Source organism: Echinops telfairi, unplaced genomic scaffold (genome assembly GCF_000313985.2).
Source record: "Echinops telfairi isolate 266 unplaced genomic scaffold, ASM31398v2 ScPeMD7_2;HRSCAF=8, whole genome shotgun sequence".
Classification (NCBI taxonomy): Eukaryota; Metazoa; Chordata; class Mammalia; order Afrosoricida; family Tenrecidae; genus Echinops; species Echinops telfairi.
The window spans coordinates 24,883,845-24,910,539 of NW_022103898.1; the positions used below are offsets into that span (position 1 = coordinate 24,883,845).

General features: G+C 38.2%; 1 protein-coding gene across 1 annotated transcript in view; it reads right to left on the reverse strand.

Annotated features, from left to right (window-relative positions):
• Positions 1-26,695, reverse strand: part of LOC101644964 (PARP1 binding protein) — an 82,705-nt gene that overhangs the window by 42,289 nt on the left and 13,721 nt on the right. The window contains exons 3-5 of the mRNA XM_004700352.2: positions 18,153-18,386; positions 13,623-13,730; positions 913-1,083 (exon numbers count right to left, since the gene is read on the reverse strand). Coding sequence (XP_004700409.1) covers positions 913-1,083; positions 13,623-13,730; positions 18,153-18,386 — 513 coding nt within the window. The remainder of the gene's footprint in view (positions 1-912; positions 1,084-13,622; positions 13,731-18,152; positions 18,387-26,695) is intronic.

Sequence of the window (26,695 nt, forward strand, 5' to 3'; positions counted from 1 at the left end):
TTTATAAATATATTCTTCTGTGGAACTGTTTTGTGGAACAATGGGGTTTTCAGTGTTAACTGATCTGTTGGGTAAAGAAAATTGACTCAAAAGTAATTTACTCTTTGCACACCTTAGCTACTTAACTTATAAAATCAACTCGCAATTACTACCTCCCATCTAGCTATCACATTCTAGGATTATCAGGAAGTCTTATGTGACGTGGCTATGTGCGTGAGTGTCTACATTGAAGATTAAATGCTCAAAAGCAATATTTTCCAAGGTGTATTCTAATATGTCCTGGTGGCCCTTTGGGTTAGGCAGTGTTCTGCTAACTTCAAAGTTGGTGGTTCGAACCCACCAGCTGCTCTTCCAGAGAACAATACAACTGGCTGTGCCTGTAAGGATCTACAGTCTCAAAAACCCCAAGGAGCAAGTTCTCCTCTGTCCCATAGTGTTGAGATAAGTCGGAATTAACTCAATGGCAGGGGAATTTTTTTTATATATAATATCAATAATTTGGGGATAGTCAAATAAACTAGGAAACAATGGATAAGTTGAAAAAATAATCTAAAATAGATTTCTCTGGCAGGTCTTTACCAAGCTTTTGAAATATAAATATGCACTATGAACATCCAAGAAGGGTATAAATTACTCCCAAAAGGTTTTCCCTTGTGAGTATTTATTCAAAGGACTCTTGAGAGTAAAGTTTTGCCCTTAGAAACATTCAAAGTCATTTACCAGTGTCAGTGTTCTACAGGCCACATGTAAGAAAACACTGATTGAGAGAACTGCTGCCTTGCCGAACCTAAACGCTTCAGTAGAAAATAAAACACCATGGATCTCAAATACACAAGAAGATAATAGATTTACTGAAGTTCCTCTGTTCAAAATCAGTCTTTGAAAATTCTTAAAATCGTACTGTACTCATACCAGAAAGATGGGCAGCTGCTTCTCCTGAGCAGCATGTTTCAGCTCTGTGAAGGCCTCTCTTCCAAGTCCTCTATCAGGAATATTTAGAATATAAGCCAAAGCCAGGTCATTCTTTGAATTTACTAGCAAATTCAAATATGAATAGATGATCTTCTTGGCTAGCAAATGCGCCTGTACAACAGAATAAACAATTAAATGCCCGGTTATCTTTATTCAGTGATTCTATGTACATAAAAATAATCCTTTTTACAAGCCTAGCAAAAATATAGATCATCATCCAGTGGCAGTATCTTGCTCTGCTCTTTGGGAACAGAGAATTGCTAAATAAAAAGAAAACTCAGGTATGGCATTTAACATACTTGGTGCACTACGAAACTATGAGTAACTGACAATTATCACAGCTGTTGGGAAAAAGAGCTCTCGTGAATTGATAAAAACATACCATCTACAGTGTGCATTCAGAGAGTCTTCATCTCACTGCCCTGAACACATCTGTCAGTAAATACTAATCAGTCATGACGTCTCCTCAAGTCTAGGCCATGGGCTAATTGTCTCCTGTTGATCCCACACCAACAATCTTATTGACTGAAGCTACACAGTTAAAAATTTGAAGCTTACTAAATATTTACCATGACAATATCAAATACCAAACTAAGGATTAAGGGCAAAAAGATCCAGTAAAATGTTAAGCAACTAACAGCAACATAACAAAGTAGTTGATTTTGACATTAACTGGCCTAAAACGCAGTTACAGACCATTCATCAAGATGAGTAGGATTGGGGAAAACCTGACAAGACATCAAATCTTTCATATTTATTGTACTTTTCCTTAACACACAAACCTTAAACCAGGTATTTAATAAGTTTTACCCCCCTTAAATTCAGTTACTTATAATTACTGAAGACCTTGCAACTTCTAATGTGATCCTTATTGTTAGAGAGAGAAGTAATCACAAGAGCCCCAATGATAACTAAAAAAGATTAGATCAAACTTTAAGACAAATCATGTAAAGATTCTGTAAAATGTAAAGATTCTGTAAAACATAAAGGGCAGGCAGAAACTAGAAGAGAATTTAATTTTTTAAGAACTGTGACAATAAGGATAAGACGTTGAGTTTGTGGATATATCAGGCCCTGTCACTTCCTGCACAATGGGGAAGAATGAGGAATCATGTGAAGCTCCACAAGTAACACATATAGAACATTACATAAAGTCTTTAAAACCATGTACACAGACTGGAAAGCACTAAAAGACATAAGAAGCTACATGGCGGTCCTATTTTAAAAGAACGGCAACAAGAAGGGTATGAATGGAGTTTGTAGTTTTGCTGGGAGTACAATTGGCTTCTATAATTCTCGTCTGGACTGTCTAAGGTAAAGTCTTGAACCGATAATTCTCTGAAATAAAGAGGTTGGGAATTGCCACTACCTCTGCTCCCTACCCACTAGTCCCCTCTCCTCACCAAAGGCCCCTTTCTACCATGTCTAGGTGGCTATCACTTTTCTGGTCTCTTGCCAAATGGCACCTCAGTAGTATCATCATCTCCATGACCATGGTCACATCAAATAATGTGCCAAAGAAGCTGACCCCTTAGTGTTATTTTTTAATCCACTGTACATTAATCAGAAAATGCAAGCTTAGAAAATTTATCTTGTGCACCCTGTTCACAGGATAACTATGTTGTATGCACTTGAACAAAATACACTTCCTTGCCCCTCGTAACCAGGTGGCCAGGCCAGGTATGCCTGACCCTTCCCCTTTTCTCACACATGCCACTAAGCACATATACCCTCTGGTCGATATTACATAAGCTCCACAATCCTTTATCCTTAAGTTGTCTCATCCATGAAGCATCAGAAAGCATAAACGGACGTAGCCAAAGATCACACTGTTGGATCGGAAGATGCCTTTTGGGAGATTCTGGCTCTTCATAAATGCTACTATATTTATCAATGCCTTGTGACTACATACATAAGTGAGTAGTGTAATTATTACTTCTGACCCAAATAGCTCTACACTGACTTATATTTTTAACATGATCCATTGCAAGCTTGCTGACCCAAGAGCACTGACGAAATCCCATGACTATGGCTGCAGAAACAGAGGTGATTGTGCGAGGCTTCTCGGGTGGAAAATACCTCAGTTCTTGGCTTCCCACGAGAAAGAATTCACGCCGAAGCCTGGTTTGTAATCCAAGTGGTTTTTTATAAAGGACGAGAGAAGTTTCAGGTTTTATAGTCTTCATGGAGTACACACTATTTCAGGGAAGCATACCAAACTGCATGTAAGCCACACTGGGGCTCACATCTGAATACACACAACCTCGTGGGACTGCAAGCCCACACGTGGTGACCTGAGGCCACAGAGACCATGGCACAGCTGAGTGGGCACAGGAGCAGGGTCAAAGGGAGAAGGGCAGAAGGGCCAGCTGTCCTGCAGTTAAGGTATTTTAAACCTCTGGCTGGTGAGGAATGGTCGAAGGTATTGGTTGACCCCATTAGCTGAATCAAGCCCACCAGGCTGGGAGGTGGAATTGGGGTGGGGGTGGTCATTGAATTGGAGCATGCCCAGTTAAAGGGTCCTCATAGATGTTTAATGCTTGCCTAATTCCTTCCCAACCTCCAGTACAGGCCTTGTGCAGACATGGCCCCTCTATCCCTATTCTGCTACCTAACAATTGAAGTGCTGGAAGTTAAGAGTGAAGGATTGCAGAAGAAGCTTGAAATTTAAAGGCAAAACCCTAATAGCAACTTCCCACTAAGGAGATGGGCAAAGGACCTGAACAAAAGTTTCACGAGGGCAGAAATCCGAAGGGCCAATAAACATATGAGAAAATGTTCCCAATCATTAGCCATAAGAAAAATGCAAATTAAAACAACTATGAGATACCACCTAACACCCTCAAAGATAGCCCAATTCAAAAAATCAGAACAAGTGTTGGAGGGGAGGAACAAGTGTGGGGAGATAAGAATGCTCGTCCACTGCTGGTGGACCTGTAGCTATGTACAGCCATTATGGAAATTTAATTGGTGATATCTAAAACAGATGGAGATTGAGCTACCATACAACCCAGCAATCCCCATACTGGGCATCTACCCAGAAGAGGCAAAAAACAAACCACGACCAGACATCTGTGCTCCAATGTGCATCGCGGCACAGTTCACAACTGCAAGGAGTTGAAAACAAGCCAAATTTCTATCAACAGATAAACGGATTAAAAAACTGTGGTATATACATACAATGGAGTACTATGCATCTCTAAAATGCAGTGATAAACGCATGAAGCACATTGCTGCACAGGAAGAACTGGAGATAATCATGCTAAGTGAAATAAGTCAAGTATAAAAGGACAAGTACAACATGAGTCCACTGAGGTAAGCTTAAAAAAAATGGGGCATAGGGGAAAAGCTACTACATACATACATCCCTGGGGTGAGGTCCAGCAACTATGGCAGGAGCCAAACCCAATCCAGGGATACATACGGCAGTCAACTAAATAGGAGTGGGAAAGAAAAAAAAAAATGCCTCGGGTAGTGGGGGATCAGGGCACTCGTCCCCCCAAAGGGAGGGTATTGTTTATATCTCCACAGGAGCAGGAGAGAGAGACTAAGCTTCAACCCAATGCGCCAAAACGTGAATACAACATATCAGGCATGTACCAGGGAACCAACGGAGAGGTGTGCGGGGCAAGCCTCAATCCCAACTATGTGGACACCCCTCCTCACTCCCTCAGAAGAATGCACTTGAGAGGACAGCACTGAGCTATTGCTTGGGGAGAGGGGTGCGTTGGATTACAGCACACAGGAGAAACAAAAAGGGATGGAGAGGGAGGAGAGGACACCCTGGCCCCCCAATCCCCGAGGACGATATTCTTGCTCAGGGAGGGCCAGCCCCACCACAGGACATGGAATCCCTCACTGAACCATGACACTGCGGGGGACACACTGGAGATACAGTGTGGGAACAGTGCACGATCTAGTGGCTAGGGACAAGGGAACAACAAGTGAAATAAAACCAATGAAAGGAAGGTCATAGGATGCCTAGTAGGGCTCAATCAAGGGCAAAAGTAGCAGCGAGGAATTAAGGCACCCGAGTGAAGGCTGAACATGATGGTCGGACAAGAGGGAACTAAAAAGTAAATAGAGGAAAGAATCAGGAGGCAAAGGACATTTATAGAGGCCTAAAAACAGGCATGTACACATGTAAATATATATATATAACAAGAGGGGAATAGAACTATGTATTCATATTTATATGTTAAGAATTAAGGTTGCAGATGGACATTGGGCCTCCACTCAAGTACTCCCTTAACACAAAAATACTTTGTTCTAACAATCAGGCATTCCGTGATGCTCACCTTCCCAACATGATCACTGAATACAAAATGAATGCATAAGCAAATGTGGTGAAGAAAGCTGATGATGCCTGGCTATCAAAAGATGTAGCATCTGGGGTCTTAAAGGCTTGAAGATAAACAAGTACCCATCTAGCTGAGAAGCAACAAAGTCCACATGGAAGAAGCACACCAGCCTGTTTGATCTCGAGGTGTCTGTCGATGGGATCAGGTATCAGGCATATAAGACTCAGAACAAAACCATAACCCAAGGTGAAGGGGGAGGTGGGGGTATTGAGTGGAGACCCAATGCCCATCTGTAGACAATTGGACATCCCCTCACAGAGGGGTCACAAGGAAGAGATAAACAGGGTGCATTTTAGCACCGATGAAACACACAACTTTCCTCTAGTTCTTTGGTGCTTCCTTCACCCCACTATCATGACCCCAATTCTAGTTTACAAATCAGTTTAGACTAGAACATGCACACTGCTACAGATAAGAGCCCGCAACACAGTGAATCCAGGATAGATAAATCCCTCAGGGCCAACAAGGAGAGTAGAGATACCAGGAGGATTAGGGGAGGATGGGGGACGAAAGGGGAACGATCACAAGGATCAATCTAGAACCCCCTCCCAGGGGGACAAATAATGGAAAAGTGGGTGAGGGGTAACAGAGGACGATATAAGATATGGAAAAAATAATCTATAACTCATCAAGGGTTTGTGACGGCGGGAGAGAAATGGGGAGCGGATACCAGGGACTCAAGTGGAAAGAGAATGCTTTGAAAATGATGATGGTGGCATATGTGCAAATGTGCTTGACACGCTGGAGGAATGCATGGATTGTGATAAGGGATATAAGGGCCCCCAATAAAAGTATTAAGAAAAAAACCTAGTAGCAATTCAGAGTCTAAATAACCCAAATTCCTGATTGATAGCTTAACTACACAAGGGCAAAAGAGACTGCAGGGAGCCCATCAAAAGCACAGGAAGGAAGCAAAACAGAATATAAGACAGAAAGACTGACTATAAGAAAACAGAGCTATAAATTTGAAAGTTTCCTTCACTGAGTGTACTCAAGTGTGTAAAGTAGCAGAAAGCTGAAGTCAGACAGGCTTGAAGTATCAGAGAACAAAAGCTAAAGTTGGCAGAGCAATTGAAAAATTCTTTAAAAAAAAAGAAAGAAAGAAAATCACAGAGATAATGAACTAAATCCTCTGTCCAAGTCCTGGACAGACTGTCAAATTTGGTAGGCAGTGAGGAAACATACAAATGTCAAGACAAAAGGGTAGCAGTGGGAATTCATAAGAACAGGTATCAGCAGCTCCAGAGACAAAGTATATACTATGAATCCAGGTAAGTCAACTGCCTTCTAAAACAAAATCCCAATATTCCTCAGAAGAGCAGAGCAGAATTCAGAGTCACCAAGAGAATACACCTACAACGTCTGCTTTTCATCCACAAGTTAAAAAAAGCTGTCATAGAAAAAGAAAATACGACTCCCTACACATCAAAAAAAGAAAAAGGGAAGAAAAGAAACCATCACCAAGTGAATCCAGATGTTGGATTTAGCCATTACACCACCAAAGCAGCGAGAATATATATATACTGTGTGTGTGTGTGTGTGTATTCAAAGAGTTTGATGAAAATACATTACAATTAAGAGGAACTCTCATCCAAAAATTTGAATTAAGTAAACACTAGAGATGAAAAGTTCAATAAAAACAAAAGCTGCTGGGTGGGTTCAATAGAAGCTTAGAAAGAATAGAAGAATTGGTGAATTTATAGATAAATCAATAAACATTACCAAATCTGAAAAACAAAAGAAAGAAAAACAGGTGAAAAAACCTAATAGGCATGTGAGACAATTTAAAGAGTTCCAACCTACATGTAATTGGAATTCATGAAGAGGGGAAAAAAACAAAAACAGAAAAATATTCAATGACATATTACCCAAAGCTGTCCCAAATTTCGTGGAAAACATTAATTTGCAAACCCAAAAGCTACCCAACCAGAAACCCACAAAGAAAATCAATCCAAAGCACACGATATATCAAATGCTGACAATCAAAGATGAGTATCATGAAACCAGCTAGAGGAAACTAGCATGTTATATACAATATACAGGAAAATTACATATATTAATGGAAAGCTTCTCATCAAAAGGTATGTAAGTCCTCAAACAGTTAAACATAGAATTACTATATAATCCTGAAATTCCATTCCTAGGTCAATAAAATTGTTAAAATTTAAAAATAATTTTAAAAGAATAAACAAAATTTAATCTGAATAAGGTACAGAGCATTAACAGGCCTTCTAGATAATTATTAAGCAAATCTCCAGTTAATTTAAATATAAGAATATTAAAGAAAATGCATATGGATGACTTAAATTCTAGTGTGAAAAACAATTCCTGCAGCATGGGGCAGATAGTTGGGTTACACAATAACAACAAAAAGCACTGAACATAAAAAGGTTTCTGAATATGAAATTGAGATATAATTTAAGAAAAATCAATGAAAAGAAAATAAAGTTTATACATTAACTATTTTCTCCTTAAATATTAAAAATATTACCTAAATTTACCTTTTCATAAGGGGTTCCATTAGCGATTTACAAACTCTTTTATTCCCTTGTTATGTACTATTACTGACTGTATTATGATTATCTTGATGAGTCTTGACACTTTCTGGTCATTCATTTTACAATATTGCTATTACCTGAAGACTTCCATAAAAACAAATGGCATACACTCAGGGCTTACTCGTCATTTTTGATACATAGTAATCATATTAAATGATACATATAAGAAAAATTAAATATGTTTGGCCATTTTAAGTATTTCAAATTGAAACTCTCTTAGTAAGTTTTAAAAAATTCACTGCCATTGAGCCAGTTAATTCTGACTCATAGCAACCCTATACTTACATGTTTTTTATTTTTTTAATTACAACCTTATAAAGTACTCTGAGGAACAACCAAATAATGAGCATATTTTATAAAGTTAGCCTCAAATTTTATAAGATAATTTCTGCTTATAATTCAACTATCCTTGTATCTTTACTTTCAAAGTAAATCACAATAATTCAAATAACTATTAGACAAAAGTTTTCATCTTAACTTCACAATGCAAAGCATGAATCCCCTCCACATCCCTTTTGCATTTGGGAATAACCCAATTTGTGAAAAATCAGGGAAACGGGTTACATGCACACTGTGATCAACACTTTATTTTCAACATTCACTTGATTGCAGTCTCCGCTTCCCTAGGCTTCTACTACCCCCCAAATTATTAGGATTTATCTGACCTTCTTGATACAAAAGCCAGGTTCAAGCTCCCGCATCTACAACTTGCTCTGTGAGGTTAGTAAGTTCTATCTTTCTGTGCTGCCATACTGGGTAAATGTCAGGCAGAAACAGCGTGGAGTCTTCACAGTGTTTCTCTTAACTCATGGCTGCAATTGGAAATCTATCCCCATCATTATGGTCAGATAACATGGCAGTTATGGTTTCCCTGTCCTTGTATTTGCAAGTGGGTTTTAAAGCAGCTCTCTGGAGAAGCAGTCCACATAAGTACAAGTACAATGTCCAGGAGGAAGGGCCTAAATTGAAAAAATGTGCAAGACTGAAGCTCGTACACGGACACCAGAAATAAGGATACTGTTCCGTTTATTTGTTCAATATACAAACTGATGAGATCCATACCACAAAGTATTTATAATGTTTGTTTAGAAGCTGTACAATTTTATTTAAGCTTTCTGACAACTGCAAAGATTTTTTGCTTTTCCCATATCCCCTAAAAAAGAGAGCTATAGATATTATCAGATTGAAGAAAGTCAATTTTTCTAAATTGAGAAGACTAACAAGGTATATAAATATTTTCCCCATTCTTTGTTAATATAGAAAAGCATGTCAGAATTGATCTGAACGTTGGAGATTGGAGGTATGTCTGACTCGATTCTTAGAAATCGTGGTGGGTTGATGCTGACGATTCTCCTTCCGCCTCAGGAAGACAGACGAGGAGGTGCGAGGGCAGCACCCTCTCACCATCTCAATGCTTTACATATCATGAGGGAAAACTGGCTAAGAATATAGACGTTTTATTTGACTGACTCTCTTTGGTCTTTATTGTATTTGGTCTTTATTTTTTCTCTTCACTACTCCAAAATTTCTAATGCAGTAATTTAGTGCCTTAGCAAAAAGCAAAGTAAAATAAAATATCAAATACTACATTCATTCATCTTCTTGAAGACTATAGCTGACTAGGAAGCACAATAAGTAACCAAAATCTATCTTTGCAAGACCATAGCTCAAAAAACCACTTTAAAATATGAATAGAAATACATCAATGTCCAAATATATTTTATTATGAGAAAAAAACTAGAGTCTACTAGGTAAATGAATAACTCAGAAAACATACCAGCTAGGTAGCAGGAAAAAGTTATCTTGCAAAATATAATATGTGAAAGAAAAAGAAAAGTAAGATAAAGTAGAGTATTAATGGGTTATAGAGAACTGCCCTACAGGGTTCGCTTGGATGGCCAGGGTTTTCTTCCACAGTGCAACTGGGTGGGTTTAAATCACCAGCCTTTTGGTTAATAGTGGAACACATATCATTTATGCAACCAAGAGACACAGAGGATTGATCTAATAAATTTTTCATTTTTCTTTATATAAGGAAATGTCTTGGTTACCTAGTACTGCTATAACAGAACTACCAGTGGCTTTCGTAAAGAGAAATTTATTATTTCGTTTGAGACTAGAAGTCAAAATTCCAGCACTGGGTCTAGAAGACTTTCTCTGTCAGTCCTGGAGGAAAGCCCTAGTCTCTTTTAACATCTGTGGGCCTGGCCTGCCTTGAAGACCTCCATGTGTTTTGTTATCAATCTTCCCTTGGGACTAGGAGCTTCCCAGTGCTGGGAACTGGGGTCCGAAGGGTCCACTCCACTCCAGAATCTTCTATCTTCATGGAAGTTAGGTATTTCTCTTTAACCAATGAGATTTTTTTCATCACTATAAACCCAAATTCATATCCTATAAGTAATAACTCTTCATTTCTTTCGCACTCACCTCTAACCATTAAGAAACTTTGGTCTCTACAGATTTGCCTGCTGTTGAATTTTTTAAGTGAGGTCATGTAATACTCATTTGTGTGTGTGTCTGCCTTATTTCATTCAGCATGTCTTCAAAGTACTAGCCACACTGTATCATGTATCCAGATTTCATTTCTCTCACTGCCCTTGTGTATATGTACCATATATTGTTTATCTATTTACCCAGTTTGGGGCTATTGTGAGTTAGTGCTACAAAGAAGACTGGTATACAACTATCTATGTGGGTCTCCGCTTTCAAACTTTTTGACTATATACTCCAAAGTTCAGCTATTGGGTCATATGGTAGTTCTATTTGTAGCATTTTGAGGAACTGCTGCAGTGTTTTCCACAATAGCTGTACCATTCTGCATCCCCAACAGTGATGAATAAGGGCTCCAACTTCCTTAAATCCCCACCAACGCATGCTTTAAAAAAAAATTTTTTTCAGCTTATCCATCCTCTTGAGAGTGAAATGGTATCTCGTTATGGTTTTGATTTATGTGTAATGACAGTGAGCATCTCTTCATATATCTGATGGCCATGTGATTGCTTTCGGTGTCTATGCAAGTCTTTTGCTCATTTTATGACTGGGTCATTTGTCTTTCTATTGTTAACTTGTCAAAGTTTTAGATATATTTTGGTTATATTTCATTCTTATTGGATATAGGGTTTCCAAAGATGTTCTTCCAGTTGGTAGTCTTTTCACTGTTTTTGGTACAGTCTTTCAATGAACATAGTTTTCCACTTTTATGAGGTCCTATTTATTTTGCCTTTTGCTCTTTGTGCTTTTCGTATTATATTCGACAATTCCTTTTTGGAAACTATGCCCAAAACAGCCAAAATCATGTTATATTATACAATTACAATAATCAAACAGCCTGGTATAACAACAAACACAGACCATTGGAATAGAGCTGAGAGTCCAGAAGTAAATCCACATATCTGTGGTCAGTTGATTTTTTGTAATGGTGCTCAATCCATTGGATGAAAAAAGGAGCGTCTCTTCATAAATGGTGTTGAAAAAGTGGATTTCCACAGTCAGATAAATGAAAAAGGACCCATGCCTGTAATTTGTACGATGTGTTCCTCTCAATCTACACAAGTTTCTTTACATGGAACTTCAATTGTGATGTGATATATAGGAAATAGAGGAACATGTTAAATAATACTACTAGGAGTCAATCAGACAGGAGAAAGAAAGAAAGAAAAGGAAAGAGTAAGAATGGGGAACTTTTTTCTGTTTTAGAGTCTAAAAAGACCTTAAAAACCATTTGGTAACAGCTGAGGAAACTTGAATATGGAAGACAGTAAATAATAGAAGGAAATGCTTGCCTTGGTGCTTTATACGTGGTAATAATTGTGCAGTTTTATCTTTATTTTTAGGAAATGTATACTGAAGAATTTTAGAGTCATGCCATGAAGTGAGCAATTTAGTTTTAAATAGAACAGCAAAAATGCTAGATATAGATATAAAGCAAATTATTAAATCTAGGAACCCAAGTGGCATGGTGGTTATGCGTTGGGCTGCTAAATGCAAGGTCAGCAGTTTGAAACCACCAGCCACTCCACAGGACAGAGTCGAGGCTGTCTATTCCCATGAAGAGTTCTACTCTGTCCTATAGGGTCACAATAATGGCAGTGTGGTTGTTACATAGTCTTATGTCAACCTAAGCGTATTAAGAGTGAAGGGGTAGAGTCTAACCTGTCATTCAGGTCACAGCCTAATGATGCTTCCTTGTGAGCATGGTCTTCTCAGGAGGATTCTGGGAACTTCCACTTTTTCTCCCTAGAGGTGGGCCACACTCTCTCTGCTTCGCCTTCCTGTTGACAAGCCACATCGAACTATGCGGATGGCAGCCAGAGCCATGGAGATGATTCACCACCATTGGATTTATAAGAATTTGTACCAGAGGCCTGTGATCTTCCTGTATTCGGCATCATTGGGTGTGGGTGTGTGAGTCTAAAGAGGGATTTATGGACTAATATCAGACTTATGGGCTAATATTTCACTTAAGGACTTGATCTGGACTGGGCTGGGATGTTTTCTTAATATACAATTACTCTTTGATATTAAGCTCTTTCTTATACACATATGAGTGTCCTTGGATTTGTTTCTCCTGTCAACCCGGAATAACACAGGTAGCAAGTCAAAATGTCAATCAAAAAGTAGTTTTAACCAGATGGAACACATATCTGTAGTGGTAAAACTATGTTTTATTTCTGCAATCTGTATATCACAGGATTTATAGGAGACTGTCTCAGAAATGTTTCCTAAAAACTGAAGGTGAATGGTCAAATGGATTATTTAATGAAGCGATTAGTTTTGGAAATGGGTATATTCTAGACTTCACATACACCATATTTTTAAAAAGATGTGACTATAATTTTACCACTTTCTGCAATATCCTTAGATTTCGATCTTTTAGTGGTAGTTTTATTAGCTATGGAAAGTTTCCTACACATAACTCCAGGTTAGTGAGGGGGTTCTATATTTAATCAGGGACTTACCATAGTGTTTAGCTGCAAGTGAATTACATTAGACCAAACATATGCTTGGCACTTTCTATGGTTTGCACAAGAAACTCTGCTACCAAAAATTTTGCTATGATCATTAGTCATAGGACTGAATAAGATCAGAATATGATCATTAGTTATATTACTGAATCAAAATGTACACAACAGGAGGCTTTTCAAGTACATCTATTCCCCAAAGAAGTAACCATCTAAAACAGGGGTAGGATAGCTTTTTTTTTTTCTGCTAAACCCTTAGCATTTAGACACATAACTTTATTGTCAACTTAAAAATTAGCTTGCTACACTTGGTCAAACATTTAATTAACTCACCACCACAAATGTGATGGTTGGAGTTGCTTCCCTTTGGGGAGATGTATGATGTTAGCTGGAATTGATGATTTCTTGGGCCTTACACAGTTCACAGGCTAGACATCCCCCCCTGCCCCCCAATCTAAAACAATGAACGGTGAAGTTTACCCAATAAAAAGATTCAAAGACCATTAGCGACCTGGACATCCAACTACTTTTCTGGTATTTAGCATAATGCTCTCTTTAGCTCAGTGCTCTTACTGAGCTAAAGCATTTAGAACCTGAATATGATTACTCCTCAATATCCAATACATTACTCTTTGCAAATATATAGTTACTTAAGTAAAGTAGAAACGTGTAAACAAATAAACAGTAGTGACTCTAATGTATTATTCAATCTATATCATGATTTGAAGGAGATCATTGTCTGCTGTAATTTACTCACAAATTCTCAGTACCTTTTCTGTGTCCTGGTTGTCTTTTCTTGTTGGTGATGTCGGTACATATAGATTGATTTCATCATCTCCTGTGTATTGTTTGCCAAACAGAAAATCCTGTAGTTGATTCTGTGGGAAATGCACAGTGCCGAATATGAAACTTCCCACGTAACTCCACTTAGTGACAGTACACAGTACCTGACATGTGCTTGGCTCTCAAAAAGTATATATGGAATTTAACTTCATAACAAAAGCTTTCGGTCGGTTTCCACAGGCACCTGTACTTATAGACTTTTTCAAGTTTTGAGTTAAAAAATGACCTTGGAAAAGTAGTCTGAACCTTTTATTTATGGAAGATAAAAATGAAAGGCATACCAAGGGCTCAAGTAAAAAGAAAATGCTTTGAAAATGATGATGGCAACATATGCACAAATGTGATTGATACAATGGATGTATGGATTGTTGTAAGAGCTATAAGAGCCTCCAACAAAATTATTTTTTAAAAAGAAACAAAATGAAAGACAAAAGAAAGTCTTACCTAAGATCTCACAGTGAGTCACATAAAAATTTTATCATCTCATATGTTAATGATTTATGGTCTGATGAGAATAAGTAGTTTTGAGGTAACTGTAGACTCTGAGAACAGGTGAACTAGTGAAGAAGGGATGGTAAAAAAAAAATGCTGTACCTTCAAATAATCCACAATAAATGCTTCACTTTGGAATGCATATAAGTAAACTTGACATTCCAAACAGTAAAATAGATTAAACAAAATAACAGCTTCCATGCAATGATAAGTTATAAAAGGGTATTTACTTCCACTCTACTCCACTATTTAATATTTCTGCATCATCCTATTTATTTTACAGGAGTGAACAGTATGCGTTCCTGCACACACACACATACATTATTCCTAATGAGCTATCTACACGAGGGGTATGAACTGAGAGAACAAAGTCCAAACGATTTGAAAAGAGCCCTGGTGCCACTCTAGTTAAGTATCTGCTGAGAATCCAGCGGTTCCAAGGAAGAAAGACCTGGAGACCTACCCTCAGGAAGATCACAGCCTACGAACGCCCACGGGGCAGTTCTGCTCCATTGCATAAGGTCCCTTACGCATCAAGTTTGACTTGATGGCACCTAACCACAATGAGACCTCAAGCCACTTTTGTAACAAACACTACTCACCCAGAAATACTACACAGAAAGTAATGAAATTTGCCAAAATCCTACTGATATGATTAACCATGATTCTAAATATAAGTAGTTAATCAGAGGAGAAAAGAAAAACAATTTAGAAAACCTAGGATTTTGTTGTTCAAAGTATAAGTAATTTCCCAATCTCAAAATTAAAAGTTCACTGCACAAGGAATCTACTGTTTAAATTTTGAATCGAGGTAGTTCTCACCTTTGAGGTTGATTATGTTTTCAGAAGAGAGGGCAAAGGCAAAGTTTTAGTTTTCCATAAACCCAATGTTATTTTATTAATGGGAACATATTATCTAATATTTAAAATAATTTTCCTCTTTAATTACATGTCAAAAATTGATTGTTCTCGATTAATGTGTGCCAAATATGGTCCCAAAATGCCTGAGATCCCCAAGAGCATTTCAGGGGATCAGTGAGGTCAGGTCTGCCCTCTTTCAACTGCAGACTGAGCTGAAGCCAAATTTATTTGATCTGCTTCAGTCAAAAAAAAGAAAAAAGACCCATACTAAATAGAAGGGAACATGAAAATCCAACTATTTTCTATTATATATGGGAGTAAGGATGTTTGTAAAAATGTAAACCAATAAAACACATTTGGAAATGTTTTCTTTGCTTTTGGAATGGCTGGGGGCTTGACTCGCCAGCCCTACAGTGAACAGTCCCGTACTGACCCCCGAGTGCCCCAGGGCTCCTGTTGCACCAGACTCATGCGATCCTTATGCTCGTATTTACTGAGAATATCTACTCTACTTTCCCAGCCCATTAATGGAATGTACGAAAATCAGACTTCCATTGCTCGCTTATTAGCAGAAAAGGATAATGGCTGCTATTTCACTCAGAAAAAAACCAAAAACATTTAGCAGTTTGAATTCTAAGCTAATCACAGAATTTCCCTTAGTATATGCCTTTCATTTTAGCACCTACATCTTCCCAACCCATCCTTAATATTGTAACTGCGTACACACACACACACACACACACATTCTAAGTTTCATTTCTCATTACAGCTTCTCTTATGTAGCTCTACGTTCCAGGCCATCTGTTGTTTAAGTATTACAGTTATTTGAACATTGTTACCTTCTATAGGTTATTAAGGTGGCACAATCAGGTTTTATATTTCCTTACTTTTTATTTTATGCACGATCATCTTTTAAGAAACTTCAATTTCATTCCTGATGTTTTACAAAGGAGCCATGCTGACATTTGGAGACAGCCTGAATTTGAATTATCTCAGATACTACTACTATATATTTTGTATCCTGCATACCTATATATGTTGATCTACTTAAATGAGGATACTTAGCTGTACAAGTTGTGACTTAGACTAGTATTTGAAAACCCCAAATACTGCAGGTGGATTATACCCTCACTAGTTTACCCAAAGATTCTCTTGGTTCTTCCGACAATCTAACATTTATTTTTGATTAACCTCTCTAAATCAACTCTGTGAATCACAAGCAAGTATAATTTAGCTAAGGAAGAAAAATAGAAGTATTTTAACCCTTATTAAAAGTATGAGGGTATCCAGGAGTGTTTTGAAAAAAGTACTACAAGACCCCCGTGTTAGCCCAATGCAGCAGAGAGAGTGAGCTCCCTGTCAACCCTCTCCTTCCTTCTATGAATTTATATTTTTTGCATGCATATTATTTTGCATGTTACTATCTTAAATAAAGAGTATATTTTCCCCGCTCACTAACAATGTGATGTGGCCATTGCTTTGGGCAATGAAATAGAAGCAAAAAAGACCATGTGTTCATAAAGAGAAAGGGAGGGCTGTTCTCCCTAATAGCTTCCTGAGGTAAAGGAGAATAGAATGGAAGACGCTTCAACCAGCCATCTTGGACCAAAGGATGATTTTGAGGGCAGACTAAGAACTAAGATGGTAGAGCAGTGTGGCAGTTACATAATCTACTGTCAAGTTGAGAAAAGTGTGTCGTCTAGCCTGTCAATCAGGTTACAGCCAATGAAGCCTCTGTGTGGGCATGGCCTTTTCTTGAGGATTCTGGGAACTCCCATCTTTCTCCCTGGAGATAGGACACACACACACTCTCTGAGACATTCCTGTTGACAAGCCACATGGAGCGACGCTGATGGAGCCAGAGCTGTGGAGCTGGAGGAGCCACATGGAAACCCACCCCAGCACTGAGATGCTTCCACCGCCACTGGATCCACAAGACTTTTCACCCATTGACCTGTGATTTTCCTGCATTCAGTATCATTGTATGTGTTGCATGAGGCTGAAGAGGAATTTATAGGCTAGTATCGGACATATGGGCTAATATCAAACTTATGGACTTGATCTGGACTGGGCTGGGATGTTTTCTTAATATAAATTGTTCTTTTATATAAAGCTCTTTCTTATACACATATGTGTCTAAGAATTTGTTTCTCTAATCAGCCCGGACTAACACAAGCAGATAAAAGAAAAAGCCTGAGTCTCTGATAACAACTGACCAAACGGGCCAGTCCTATGCTGTTTGCCTTTCAACAACTCCTTTTTATAGAAGACAGAAATAAACTTTCAGTTTCTTAAAACCACTGAGACTGTGGAGGTTTCTATGATGAAGAGCCAAAGCACTCTCCCCAAGTCTCTGGAATAAAGTAAAATATTTGAATACCTTAGAAGATACAATAAACATTTCCTTCTAATTCCAGCTGCAAATATTTAGTCATGACCACCATTAGTACCTATTAGCACTCAGTAAATGTTAAGCTAAAGAAAAATATTTTTAATACTTCATGGAAAATCCTGAAACACTTTATTTATTATAATGTAGACAAAACCCAACTGCAAAGGATGATATTCAACTTACTGTTTAAATGTATAACCTATATAAAAAAGTAAGGCGACAACTACATGCCAAAAAAGCAATAGTCTAACAAAGAATATTTACTCATGTATATTACATAGTATTGCTCATATTAAATAAGCTGTACCTCATCTCAGCAAAATAATTATACATGCTATTAATCCACAGAAAGTCACAGTAGCTATTTATCCAACTAACGTCAAATAAACCCACACACATTAAACTAAGAAAGAAAATTGGAAAACAATCTCCTCTGAAATTAACAAAAGAAATCAGGCATCTGTGCTGGCATTAAAACTTTGATCTAATAAAAAGCTATTCTTATATTTTGAGCAAATTAACAGTAACACAAGTCTAACAAAATTTACCACCAGAATATTTCTTTCAGGTAGCTAAAATTTCCATTCTTAACAAATCCCAAAAGCAAAAGCATAATTAAATTACTATAACTGGTGGCACTATATAGCTTATAATGAAAACAAACCTAGCTGAATTCAATCTGACGCCCCTAGAGCTGTTAAGATATACTTACAGGAGACAGCTTGTCATTCTTTTCACAGGTAGAAGGCAAAATCTTACATTTTTTATAAACATCAATCAGATCTAGCATGTTACTATTCTTCAAGAAATCATCATAATTCTTCCTAATGTCCGCATAATGGTCAATCACTTCCATATTTCCAACCGGTAAATCCAATTTCTCATGTAATAAGTATTTCCAGGTCAATAACACATCACTGAGAGAGACCGTAAATTCTCCACTGTACTGAAAGAGATGATAAAAATAAAAAGATAAGGTTCAATGCCACATGTTTAACATCACTGAGAAGAAAAATACGAACTTAATTTTGATATCATAAAAATCAATACTAAATTCTAGTGGGTGTGAAAAAAACCACACAAGTTGAATGGGGGAATAATTTTAGAAACTGATGAAAAGGAAATGATTTTGATGACTTTATATAAATTATGAAAAACTAAAGGCAAGTTTGAAAAGTCCTGGTGACACAATGGTTAAGCATTCACCTGCTAATCAAAAAGTCAGAGGTTCAAAACCATCAGCCACTCTAAGGGATGAAAGCTTTGGCAATCTGCTCCCATGAAGATTGAAACCTATGGGGCAATTCTACTTGGCCATGCGTTGGAATCAACGAAATGATTCACATACAAGGCTAGTTTACATAGGACAATTTGGCAAATATTTAACTATTGCTTTTTTTTCCTGAAGTTCACTAAATTTCTTTGGCCCACAAGTGAGGTCAAGAAGAAGCTGATATATAAACACTAAGGATTACAGAAATAATTGACTCTCCTAGTATTTTTGTTCCTATTAGTATTTTGGGCTAATATATTTGTGATCCCTTATTTAAAACTGTCAATTCCATAGTGAATTCTCAGATTCCACATTGTTCCAAGTGTAAGTTTTACAGCATGGCCATAAACATTCCATTTTTAAATATTCATTTTGTCACTGTTCCAGAGGAAACAATCCATGCTTAAGCCTTGGACCACAAAATCCTTTTGATTCTTCCCTGTTCATGAAAACATGAGACTGCACCGAGCAAGTGCTAAAAAGCCATAGTGGAGCTTCTCTCTGCATACATTATTGCATGGTACTCATCAGGCAAGAGTGTTTGCTTTTTTTAACCCTGTTTTTCGGACTGGTCTGCTATTTTTCCTAGGAGAAATAAAACAATGTAATCTGGTTAAAACGACACATAGTTGTTTAGAGATCCACAGCTGTTACCAAGATTTCTGCATATCAATATCTTATCTAACTAAAATACTTTCTTTAAGGTCTCATCTTCAATTTCCACATGGTAAATTCTCTCAGATAACATGGCAACAGTTCTTACAGTAACTGCATTCTACTCCCGTATTAATACCCTATGTCTCATCAGTGAAGCAGCCCTGGTGTCACAGAGGGTTTCAAAGGGGGCTGCTAACCACAGGTCAGCAGTTCTAAATCATCAGGCACTCCAAACAGAACATTCGGATGAGGTTTTTCACTGCTGTTAAGAGTTACAGTCTTGGAAACCCACCAGGGCAGGTTTGAGTCTGTTCTAGGGTGGCTAAGAGTCGGAATCGACTTGTTGGCAGTGAGTTTGACTTGACTTTTAAATATTAACAATAAAGGAGCCCGGGTGGCATAGTGGGTGTCGATTTAACAGGCTCAGTTATTCACAATTTCAAAACTAAATAATTATATCTCAAAATTGTCTAGAAATATTTTTGGTATGACATCCTTCATGTTAAAAGTAAATTAAGATTGTGCATAATGTAAATGTACCATTTATTCCCACACTGTTGGATTATAACTAGTGAAAGTAAAACTATACCAGTTCTTGATCTTGTGAGAAAAGATTTTGACTAGAGTAACAGTGCTTATACTGGGATTGTAAAAACATTTTAAATCCAAAAGAAAATGTACTCCAAATATCAGTTTTCATGATCAGGTGCACACGATGCGAGCATAGTCTATTATTCAAACCAGTAACAACTGATTGAGAGAGTCTGGGGTCAAATCAGAAAGTGTTTTGCTAGGAAAATATGCCAGCTGGCTAATATTTGAAGGAAGTTCAAAATGTTCAATGCTATAATTCTCAGATGGACATAAGAAGTGCGTTTCCCAAGAGCTGAATGAGAGTAACAGTTATACATTTTTTCAGAGCACTTGTACCAAAGTTAGTTTTTATTAAAAATTAAAACTCTGAAATAAAATTTACATCGCTATACAGCTGGACTGACTGGTGTTACGGTTACAGAAAAAATAGCAGATCCATTTATATGTACTAATGGGCTGGGAAAAGTGCTAAAATCCCTTGAGTTAGTTTCCTTAGCTATATAAAATGAGATTGTACAGATTAAAGAACAATTTAATTATCTAATGATAGATCATGAAGACATGTTTCCTTTCTCTTGACATAGGCAAAGTAAAATATCAGGTCACTGTTAAAAAACAAAAGTATCAGATTTCCTCTATCAGGTTTCAGAGGCTGTAAATCTTTATTGAAGCAGAGAGCCTCAACCTTCCCAACAGAACACTTGGGTGAGTTCAACCATTAGCCTTGCGGATGACAGCCCAACGCTTACCTGATAGAGCCGCCAGGACGCCTTAGATTTCATATACCCACTGCCAAGTTGATTCCAATGCACAGTGACAGAGCAGAACTGACCCTTTGGGTTCCCGAAACTGTGAGTCTTTACAAAAGCAGAAAGCTTCATCGTGCTCCTGAATCATGGCTGGTGGTTCGATCTGCTCCCCACACGACCTCACTCCCTGCCGTCAAGTCGGTCTGACTCAGAAACTCTGGTGGTGCCGTAGACTACAAATTGGGTTGCTAACCACAGGTCTGTGGTTCCAACCTGCCAGTATCTCCACAGGAGAAAGATGCAGTCTCAGAAATCCAAAGGGGCAGTTTTACTCGGTCCCATAGGGTCAATAGGGAATTCCATATAGTCATGTTTAAAATCTACTTATGTGATGTGGCAAAGATTGCACACCTCTTCTTGAAGTTCGTGAACTATTGTATGATAGGTGAATTATCTGACAACCAAACTTTGGGGGAAAATAAAGAAAAAAATCAACTTAGGTGTTGAAATTGTTTTCCATGAAGTTATAAAATGAATACATGCATCTGTTGTTTCAATGGAATATTTGTAAACTTCTAAATAAAGGCTGTGTGGATCATAGCAAACTATGGATCACCTTGAGAAGAACAAGAATTCCAGAACGCTTCACTGTGCTCATGCAGAGCTGGTGCATGGGCCAAGAGGCAGTTGTGGGAACCGAACAAGGGAACACTGAGTGGTTGACTATCAAGAAAAGTGTGTGTCAGGGTTGCACTCTCTCACCGTACTTGTTCAGTCTGGAGGCTGAGTAAATAACCCGAGAAGCCGGACTATCTGAAGACTAACGCATCCGGATTGGAAGAAGGCTCATTAAAATCCGGTGACACGTACGCGGCACAACCCGGCCGGCTGACAGTGAGGAGGACTTGAAGCACTTGCTGATGAAGATCACAGACTGCAGCCTTCAGTATGGATTGCAACTTGCCATAAAGAAAACCAAAATCCTCAACACTTGATCATTAGGTAACATCGTGATAAGTGGAGAAAAGATTGAAGTTTGTGAAGGACGTCGGCTTGCTTGGCTCCACAATCAATACTCACGGAAGCAGCAATCAAGAGATCAAAAGGCAATGAGCATTGGCTAAGTCTGCTGTGTAAGACCTCTTTAAAGAGTAGAAAAGGAAGGCTGTTACTTTGAGGATTAGCGTGCACCTGATTAAAGCCATGGTATATTCAGTCAACCTCATATGCACGTGAGAGTTGAACACTGAATAAGCAAGGCCAAAGGAGAATTGATAGGATGAAAAACACTGAAAGTACCATGGACTGCCAAAAGAACCAAGAAGTCAGTATTGGAAAAAGTACAGCAAAAATGCTTCTTAGAAACAAGGATGGCGACAATTCATCTTAAATACTTTGGACATGCTGTTGGGAGAGACCAGTCCTGGAGAAGGTCTTCGTGCTTGATAAAGTGGAGGGGCAGAGAAAAAGAGGAAGGCCTTCATTCAACAAGATGGACTGACACAGTGGCTGCATCCATGGGCTCAAACAGTTGTGTGAAGGACCCAGAACGGGACAGTGTTTGTTTTTGTTTTACACAGGGTTGCTATGAATCGGGACCAACCGGACAGCACCTAACAACAGCAACAATACTTAAGGAAAAAGACTCTCCTATATGATCTCCAGACAAAGGCATGCTCCAAAGCCAATTCTGAAAAAAGAAAGGTCAAACTATTCTTTACCACAGAAAGGAGTTGTAAGGGAAATGGATCTGATAGTCATCAATACATCTGTAATAGGTTAAATTATAAGGAGGAGGGGAAATCCCTCATAGAATTCACACTAAAATATCCACCCCCTCGCAGAAAACATGCCAAAAACGGAAACCTAGAGAGAATTTTAATGTGCCTTTTATTGTACCCACGTAAGCAGATCATCAGAGTCCCTCAAAGGTGCAGTTAATGTTCTCAGCTGCAGATCTCAAAGGGTGACAATTCAAGTTCACCGCAGTGGCACTCCACTTCTGAAAAATGAGCCATTGAACACTATGGAGCACAGTTCTGCCTGACACACCAGTTCACCATGATTCAGAGGTGACTCTACAGCACCTGGTTTGCTTGTTTAAGCCACAAAACCGTTACACCACTAGACAGACTAACAGCTCTATTAGTTTTGTTTGTTTTTTTTAATTATTGTAATTAAATTCAAAGGAGAAACTATACTTTACAACACATGTTCCCATTTCAGAGAATTCAGAATCTCAATAGAACTCAAACGGGGGAGGGACAAACCAACTTCACCAGTTTCTTAGTGCAGGCACACGTTCTGAATGTGTCTGCAGTCGTGTGTGTGCCTACTGCTTCCTTTGGAATTCCGAGCAATTAAGGATACTTGAGCTAATTCTGCACGCATGGAAGTGAAATCATATTGAATTGTCACCCATCAGCCCCACCACACACAGAGAATCTGTGAAATGTTCAGGTGCAAGTCACCTCTCCTCTTCCTTCCTACCCAGTCTGAGCTTTCACAATGGATTTACACATAGGAAGCTTTCCGCCAATGAGACTGAGCAACTTGCCTGAGGAAACATTGAGTTGGTGGAATATTTCAGTATGTCAATTGCTTTTTACAATATGAACAATGCTTTCTTTCAGTATACCTACATACCTACATATATACATATATAGATAGCAGGAAGTAATTTGAACATGGTCTATTTTATTCCAGAGCCATATCCCTTAATCAGTATTATACTCCTTCTTAATAACTGCCTCCGTTTATGACACAGACATCAGGCACCAATTTCTTCTGTGCTATAACTTTTACCTCCTAAAAAATAATTAACTAAAAGGTTAAAAAAATTAATAGGTTATTAATTAGACATCTGATAAAGCTTTCTTAAATTTCTCTCTCCATATTTTCCTGCTTACAGGACCAAGGTTTAGGCCTCAGCTAGTCTACTCTATTTATAAAATATCCTCAAAAGCTATTACTGACCTTCATAAAATTTCTTCAGACGTCTTCCAATAGACCGATTGTTTTTCCAGAAATAGATACAGCATGGAAAGGGCGAAGAAGTAGAACTGAATTAATAGAAGATAGAACTGGTGAGATTGAAGGCAAATAGCTCAATACTAATCTCCTAGAGGTTTAATGAAAAAGCAGGCAAACAATCAGGTCCATGCAAACAAACACTACGCAACATCAAACAATAATCATGAACTTGTGAAACACTTTATAACACATCATGTTGAACAAAAGAACTCACTCACAAAAGGGCAAATATTTCTGAGACTGCTATTAGAAAGAGTCAAGAAAAGGGCTTCACACTAACAAACATTCTTTGATGGTAACCAGAAGTGCAAGGAGAAAGGAGGGAAGTCAGATAATACCTTGGGTGTAGGGGAAGAGAAAGAAAGAAAACATCCTGTAAGAAAGCATCCAATGCCATTTGATTCCTTTTTGATACACTTTGAGCTTGGTCTGGTTTTTAATAGTTTCTGTTTCGGAGTTACTGATTTTTATTCCAAATTGGGGCTTATCTCTGTTGTGTTTTGTTATTGTTGGTGGCATTCTTAACTCTGTTATGTATATTTCTATGTTTTTCAGTACATGTAACCCAGGTTGAATGACTGTTGAGATAATAAGTAGAATAAGGGTTCAGGGTGGCGGGGTAAAGTGGGAGGGAGGTGGGTACTGTGGAGCTGATGTCAAAGAGTACAAGAAGGAAGAAAATTTTTTACAAATGATTGCGGTAGCAATTGTAAAACACGGCTTGATATGACTAAACTATTTGAATGGTAGGATGTCTGCATAATGTCCTAATAAAATGATTTGGGGGGAAAATAGCAGCAAAAATACTAGAAACTCAGAATTTTTATTTTATTTTTTAAATCATTTTGTTGGGGGCTCATACAGCTCTTATCACAATACATACATGCATCCAGTGTGTCGAGCACATTTGTACATATGTTGCCATCATCATTTTCAAAACATTTTCTTTCTATTTGAGCCTTTGGTATCAGCTTCATGAACTCATAATTTTTAAATACTAACAGGGAACCTCACTCTAGAACAACAGTTCTTAACGTGAGGGTGGTGACCCCTTTGGAGGTCGAATGACCCTTTCACAGGGTTGCCTACTACATCCTGCATATCAGATATTTACATGATTCATAACACTATGGTTGGGGGTCCCCACCACATGAAGGGTCGCAGCATTAGGAAGGCTGAGACCCACTGCTCTAGAGCAGGTAGCGAATATGAAGGGATGAGTATTACTGTGGTGATTTCTCACCAGTGAGATTAGTCCAACCAAAAATAATTAGATTATGCTGGACGATTTACAAAAAGATGAAGAATTCAGAAAGAAAATGTCTTGAAAATGACGATGGTAACATATGTACAAATGTGTTTGACACAATTGATGTATGGATTGTTATATAAGCTGTAAGAGCCCCCAATAAAATGATTTATTGATTTTTTTAAAAGAAAACACAGAAACAAAGCAAAGCGGCTGTATTCCAACAAAATTTTATTTACAAAAAAAAAAAGAATATGATCATATAATTGAAGAAAATACCTGAGTAATCAAGTAAGCATTTATAAAGATGCTTAGATGCTCTATTAAAAAACAAAAACCACAAATCAAAATGAAATAATACTTTTTCTCTTTTCTGATAAGGTTTGACCACCTCTGAGGTAGCTAGTTTATTGTGCCAACCTGGCCAATAAACACATGTGGGGCTAATTGAAGGGCAGAGGGATAAATGGCTCGGTGAGATTCGCCTTTCTAGTTCTTGGGTCTCTTTGCTTTGTGATGGTCAGACCAAGGTGCAGCTGCCTTAGGCAGTTCCCTGCTTCAGCTGGCAAGGCTCACGTCCTGCAAGACATCCCTGAGGAGAAGCCACATGGACCTACCCCGATGCAGCCCTGGGTGCTGAAGCAGCCGTGTGGAGACCCCTGCCAGGGCTGAGATGCTTACACATTCACTGACTCGGCTTTCCTCCTGCAGTCGGCATCTTTGTGTCTGTTTTGTGAGATGGAGGAGGACTTTGTGGATTGGTGTCGGACATATGGGCTAATATTGGACTTGTGGGCTTGGGCAGCACTGGGTTACAATGTTTCCTTGATGTGTACTTACCCTTTATATAAAACTCTCTCTTATACATGAGTTTCTGTGGATTTGTTTCTCTAAATTACCCAGGCTAACACAACCTCTAATACAGAGAAGCATGCAATAGTTTTCTTGTATGCCACTGATAGAAATGTAAATTCTAACAAACGCTTTGAAAAACAGCGTGGTAGTATGAAGGCATATTAAAGATGACAGCGAGACACAGGCCTTCAAAAACTCCAGACACTCTTGCTCAACGCAGAAGATAACTCCTTTCAATGGAGAGTTGTTTGTAATAGCAAATAACTTGAAACAACTTAAAGATCCATCCATCGATAAAATGAATCAGTCAGGCAATGAAAGATGTAAAATCATTAAGTGAAATCACTGTTCCATCTACAGTGCCTATAGAAGTCGTGGAAACAATGTCAGGTGGGGGGGGGAGGTGCATAAAGATACGTAGATCACCTGGTAGAATATAAAAATAGATCATTTTACTAGCAAGTTGGCAAACTGGATGTGGAGAATGAGACACATGACTGTCTTGTTTGTAAGAGAAGGGAAAGTCCAAGGTGTTAACAACTGAGACTCCAGCACAGAGGGGTGTGTAAAGGATGGTACCTGGGTTTCCTTGAGGACAACCATCATTCCCTAGTATGCAAGAACTTGGTTTTACAAGCTGCCATCTAAGTGAGGCATCAACTCCTCTTAATATAATTGAACTATTAAATTGTGTTTTTTTTAAAAAGAAACTGTTTTTATGAATCCTGATTACAAGATTTAAGAGCCAAAGCTGAGCCCAAGGAAAGTCAGATGCTAAATCTGGGACCCTCCCCACTTAATCCATTTTATAAAAGCCAAAGCCCCTTAAAAGCCAACACTCTTGG